The sequence below is a fragment of the Myotis davidii genome, unplaced genomic scaffold (assembly GCF_000327345.1).
Source record: "Myotis davidii unplaced genomic scaffold, ASM32734v1 scaffold448, whole genome shotgun sequence".
NCBI lineage: Eukaryota > Metazoa > Chordata > Mammalia > Chiroptera > Vespertilionidae > Myotis > Myotis davidii.
This window is the reverse complement of record NW_006383009.1, coordinates 3,291,306-3,297,456: the sequence shown is the minus strand read 5'-3', so window position 1 is coordinate 3,297,456 and position 6,151 is coordinate 3,291,306. Positions and strand designations below refer to the sequence as shown.

Here is a 6,151-nt window from a genome sequence, read left to right as displayed (position 1 = left end):
ACTTGCTACCTACACCCCTGCCCCATCTACCTGGTGACCACGGGTGCCCCTCTACCTCAATTTTTAAAAAATTGAGGTAAAATTCACATAATAAAATTAATCATTTTCAAGTGTATAATTCTGTGGCATTTAGTATATTCACAACATTGTGCAACCACCATCTCTATCTGGTTCCAGAACATTTTCAACACCCTGAGGGAACCTTGACCATGGGACCTTTTAAGAACTATACATCAGCCCTGGCTGGTTTGGCTCAGTGGATAGAGTGTTTGTTGGCCTGCGGACTGAAGGGTCCCAGGTTTGATTCCAGTCGAGGGAACATGCCCGGGTTATGGGCTCGATCCCCAGTGGGGATCATGCAGGAGGCAGCCGATCAATGATTCTCTCATCATTGATGTTTCTATCTCTCTCTCCCTCTCCCTTCCTCTCTGAAATCAATAAAAATATATTTAAAAATAAAATAAAATAAAAACCATACATCAGATCAAGATTCTCCCTGCTTCAAGCCCTGTCAGAGCCCCCCATGTTCTCAAGATAAAGACCCACCTCCTCATGCTATGCGAAACCGTCTGGCAGTTCCTCAAAAAGTTAAACATAGAATTCACACATGACCCAGCAATTCCACTCCTAGGTATGTGCCCCAAAGAAGTGAAAGCAGGGACTCGGATACTGGTACACACATGTTCACAGCGGCACCAGTCATAATTGCCAAAAGGAGCAACCCAAGTGTCCATCATCAGATGAATACATACACAAAATGTGGTCCGAGCAAACAAATACAGTGAAAAAAGGAGTGAAGCCCTGACACACACGATAATGTGGATAAGATTTGAAAACATGATGCTCAGTGAGAGAAGCCAGACGTGGCCAGGTAGCTCAGTTGATTAGAGTGTCGTTCCGATACACCAAGATTTCAGGTTCAATCCCCAGTCAGGGCACATACAAGAAGCAACCAATGAATGCACAGATAAGTGGAACAACAAATCAATGTTTCTCTCTCTCTCTCTCTCTCTCTCTCTCTATTTCTCTTTCTCAAAATGAGTGAAAAAGAAAAAAGGGTGATCTAAGAAAGAAGCCAGACCTAAAAGGACACATATTGTATGATTCCATTTATATGAAATATCCAGAACAGGCAAATACATATAGACAGGAAGTGGATTTTTGGTTGCCAGGGGCTGGGGGAGGGGAGATGGGGAGTTACTGCTAATGGGGACGAGTTTGTTTGGTGTGATGAAAGAGTTCTGGCAACAGACAGTGGTGATGGTTGTACAACTTTGTGGATCCTAATTAATGGCAATGAACTGAACACTTAAAAATTATTAAAATTAGTCCTGGCTGGTGCGTTCAGTGGTTAGAGCGTCTGTCTGCACACCTAAGGGTCAAGGGCACGTACCTGGGTTACACGTTCAATTCCTGGCAACCAATGGATGTGTCTCTCTCACATCCAGGTTTCTTTCTTTCTTTCTTTCTTTCTCTTTCTTCCTTTCTTCTCTCTCCTCCCTTCGCTGTTTCTTTCCACTCTGTCTAAAAATCAATGGAAAAATATCCTTGAGCCTGGCCAGTGTGGCTCAGTGGTTGAGCATTGGCCCATGAACCAGGAGGTCACAGTTTGATTCCCGGTCAGGGCACATGCCCGGGTGGCAGGCTCAATCCCCAATAGGGGGCATGCAGGAGATAGCCGATCAATGATTCTCTCTCATCATTGATATTTTTCTCTCTCTCCCTTCCTCACTCTGAAATCAATAAAAACATACCAAAAAAAATCCTCAAGTGAGGATTAACAAAAAAAGTATTAAAATGGTAAATTTTGTTATGTGTATTTTACCATAATTGAAAAAGAATCCACCTCTTCTCCTCTACCCCAAAAACTGGCCCTGTCCCCCCTCTGACCACACCCAAACTCCATCAAGACCTTCAACCCGCCGGCCTCTATCCATTCCTCAAACAGGACAAGCTTAGTCCTGCTCTGGGCCGTGGCACTAGCTGTTTCCTCTGCTTGTTCTCTGCCTGCACCATTCTTTTCCCTGAGTCTTCAGCTCTCTGTTGCCTCCTCAGGGAAGCCATCATGGACTTCCAGGCTGAGGTCACCTTTTGTTCAACCGATTATCTAACAGTGAGTGACCCATATTGGAACAGACTATCAGGGAGCAAGACAGGAGGCAGGGGCATGAGGGAAGATGGCACAGCAGCCTCCCAGCCAGAGGAGGGGTGACTCAAGTCGCACTGGCGTCACCCGCAGGGCAGGCAGAACAGTGCCCATTCTAGAGACAGAGAGACAGAGTCCCTAAGAGTTTGAGTGGTCTGCCCAGGGGAGCCCCACAGTGGACAGTGCCAGAGTCTGAGGCAAGATGCTGGTTCCCTGAGCACCCCCTTCCTGCTCCACGTCTCCGCAGCAATATGAGAACTGGAGAGAGAACCAGCCAGACAATTTCTTCGCGGGCGGGGAGGATTGTGTGGTGATGGTGGCACATGAAAGTGGGCGCTGGAACGACGTCCCCTGCAACTACAACCTCCCCTATGTCTGTAAGAAGGGCACAGGTACGCTGCCCCCTGCCCCCTTTCCCTCCTGTGGCTCACGTTCATGCGTTCATGAGTTTTTTAAGTGTGTAAATGTAAGAGTCAGCCAATTTTCTATCTCCAGCACTGTATGAGAGGGCCCATTTTTCCCATCCTTGACAACTTGATGCATTCTCAAACTTTCTATTTTTTGTTCATCTAAGTCAGTGGTTCTCAACCTTCCTAATGCCGCAACCCTTTAATACAGTTCCTCATGTTGTGGTGATCGTGAAAGGGTCATTGGACCCCCAAAGGGGTCGCGACCCACAGGTTGAGAACCGCTGATAAGTGATGAAAAAAATAGTATCTCAATGTTATTGTAGTTCTCACATCTTCAAGGTTGAGAATGACTAGCTGTCCATATGTTGATAGGCTATTTATCTGTATTTATTTGCCTGTAACCTGCCAGGTCATCTCCTCTGCCTAATTTTCTATTTGCCTGTTGGTCTTACTGATTTGCAAGCGTTCTTTACATATTTACATGCATTCTTGTGACCAACTTTCTCTTATACTTTTGTTCATTCTTGCTTCCATTTCTTTGCCAATTATCATATCCTTACTTCCTTGCATTTGCTCAAATTATTCTTACCTCCCATCTCCTTCGTCCCTGTCATGCATAAGAATTAGGGGGTGGGGGTGTCCAGGAGATTCCTGCCTGGAAGGGGCTCCAGGTGTGGGTGGAAGAGACAGACACAATCACTTCTCGCCCTGGGAGGTCACAGCTGGGCAAAGGGCAGAACCTGCATAGGTGTGTCATTCCTAACAAGAGAGGAAACCATTCATCCCATTATGGCCACTCTCCTAACTGGAGGTTCCTCCGTCCCCAGTGCTGTGTGGTCCCCCTCCAGCAGTGGAGAACGCTTCGCCCATCGGGGCCCGCAAGGCCAAGTATAATGTCCATGCCACTGTACGCTACCGGTGTGACGAAGGATTTACCCAGCACCACGTGTCCATAATCCGGTGCCAGAGTAATGGCAAGTGGGACTGGCCCCAAATCGTCTGCACCAAACGTAGGTGGCTCCCCCACCCCCCACCCCCGACCACCCAACACGTTTCTAGCTGTCTGTAGTCTCCAGTTGAAACATCTGATGACTATATGCATTGATTTGAGTCAATGTCTGCCTGATAACAGCCTTGCAGATAAAGATCAGCTTGCCTGGTGTCTCCTCCATTTCCCTTCCCCCTGAGGAGGGCCGCTACATCAGGCCACTGCTTCTCACCACCTTTTGCTACTTCCCTGTCTTCCTTCATTTCCCTGCAGCCAGAAGGTCCCATCGGATGCGGCGACACCATCACCACCACCAACATCACCACCAACGCCACCACCACAAATCACACAAGGAACGCAGAAAACACAAGAAGCATCCGGCAGAGGACTGGGAGAAGGAGGAGGGGAATTTCTGCTGAAGAACCAGGCAAACGAAAGCACAACCCCCTTCTCACGCCTCCTCTGGGCCTTCGCCTGGGAAGATAGAGCCTAGAGAGAAACGAGAGGGCCCTAACCCGGAAGCCCCTGAGCCCCAAGCCCCCTCCCCAGCCTTTTGTAAAAAGCTCCTCTCTCCTCTTTCTTACATACACAGGTCCTCTTGGCAGGCGTGGCTATGCGTCTGAAAATCCAGTTCTAGTCAGGCTGGACTCTGGGAGAATCTCAGTGGAAGGAAGCACAATTGGCAAAGATCACTCTTTGCTGCACTGGTTGAGTCTTTTGTTGGCAAGGCTCATTGGCAGTTGTTGAGATAAGGCTTTGATGAGGGTGCAAGAGTGTATGTTTGGATCTGCACTAAGGAATTGCTTTCCATGCCAGATCCAGGCTTTGTAAATTGTCGGATGTCCTAAATGCAGCCTGAAGCCTTTAGTGACTGCTTTGGGAATGAAAAACTACATGGAAGCACACTACTTGAACTTGACAACTGCTCTTCCATGACCTTGGACTTGAACCCAAGTTCAGTCTTTGGTCTTGGTGGGTAAACAGTCTTGAACTCCTATGTACTGAATGTTGGGGATTTTTTAGAACAGCTTCCTTCCATACCCTCAGAGTTAGGGGTCAGAATAGTCAGGGCAATATGTGGGCAATGAAGGGAAGGTATTGCTTATTCTCCCAGGTCTTGTCCCAGAGCTGAGATTTGGTGGTGAAACACACACACACACACACACACACACACACACACACACATTTAGGGCTTGACTAGCCCAGATTTCTTCCCCCTCCATCTCTCAGGGAGACGAAGAACCTCCTTCCTGGACCAAGGAGGTGCCCAGTTTTCTAGATCAGTTCCCGTACCCATCCCTCAAGCAGACATTGCTAGCGCACTGCCCTGGATCCCACTCCTATTGCCACCCCATCCCTGTGTCCAGTCATTGCTGGAAGACTAGAAATGCTTACAGATTGAAATAGTGACATCTACCTGCAGTCATGTTGTAGAGGGATATAGTGTTAAAACTGAAACACACACATTTTCCTCTCATAGTTTTTTTTTATATAATACTTTTATTGATTTCAGAGAGGAAGGGAGGAGAGAGATAGAAACATCAATGATGAGAGAGAATCATTAATTGGCTGCCTTCTGCACGCCCCCTACTGGGAATTGAGCTGCAACCAGGCATGTGCCCTTGACCAGAATCGAACCCAGGACCCTTCAGTCCGTAGGCCGATGCTCTATCCACTGAGCCAAACTGGCTAAGCCATAATTGTTTTTTTAAAGTGGGAAAGAACGCAGCTGGCCTTCCTCCCCCAAATCTGCAACCTATGAAAGGACTTTCCAAGCTGAAGGCCGAGACCAGCTCCCTGATCTCTAGGAGGAAAGATCCACAGCTTTTCCTCCATGTTTTGTCGACTCAAAGTCCCTTCAGTCTGGTAAAAATCTGTGGATTAGTATTAAAAACCACAGTGGAGACTGACTCTCTAGGAAAGAAAAATAAGCAAAGATATGGTCCATCTAAGGGTTCAGTAGAGAAAGGAATGTGTTGGCTGAGCCTATATCCCTCCTGGGAAGTAATAATTATAGTTGACAACTTTGGAGTTGGTACCATGCTCATAACTGACTATTTCCTAGAATCTTCTCAACAGCCCATGGACGTAGGAACCATCAGGCTCAGATAAGAGAAAGGCTGTGACTGGCTTCAAGTCACAGTCAAGACAGAAGTAAGGATTTGGCTCTGCTTCTGTCTGACTCCAAACACTGCTCTCTGCATTGAGGAAGGAATTGAGACATAACTGCGCTCCCTCTCACACACACAGGCAGATTTAGAAAAAGATTGAGAAGCGCAAACTAGGCCCTCATCCTTGACCATGGTCTTCAGTCTTCCCTGCTGTAGACATTATCCACTGCCCCACCATCTGGTTATCACTGAGAAAGCCCAGGGATATAGGTTTGGCTTCTTGCTTTGATAATTCTTGGTTTTAAAAAACTAGAATAATAATTAACACATCTTCAGTCATCCATGTCACAAAAGAATTTTCCTTTGTTGGGGGCCTGGAGATGCAACCCTTTGGGGAGTGTCTTCGTTTATGCTCCCTGCCTTGGCCCCCTCAGCCCCTTGCCCTGCCCCCACCCCAGCTCCATGGTGGGAGAGGACTATGGTATTTTCTAAAGTG

General features: G+C 47.3%; 1 protein-coding gene across 1 annotated transcript in view; it reads left to right on the top strand.

Moving 5' to 3' along the window:
• NCAN (neurocan) overlaps positions 1-5,073 on the top strand; it is a 25,150-nt gene extending 20,077 nt beyond the window's left edge. Inside the window, exons 13-15 of the mRNA XM_015557706.1 lie at positions 2,394-2,538; positions 3,384-3,566; positions 3,818-5,073. Of these exons, the coding sequence (XP_015413192.1) occupies positions 2,394-2,538; positions 3,384-3,566; positions 3,818-3,963 (474 nt within the window). The 3' untranslated portion in view covers positions 3,964-5,073. The remainder of the gene's footprint in view (positions 1-2,393; positions 2,539-3,383; positions 3,567-3,817) is intronic.
• Positions 5,074-6,151: the final 1,078 nt, after the last annotated feature.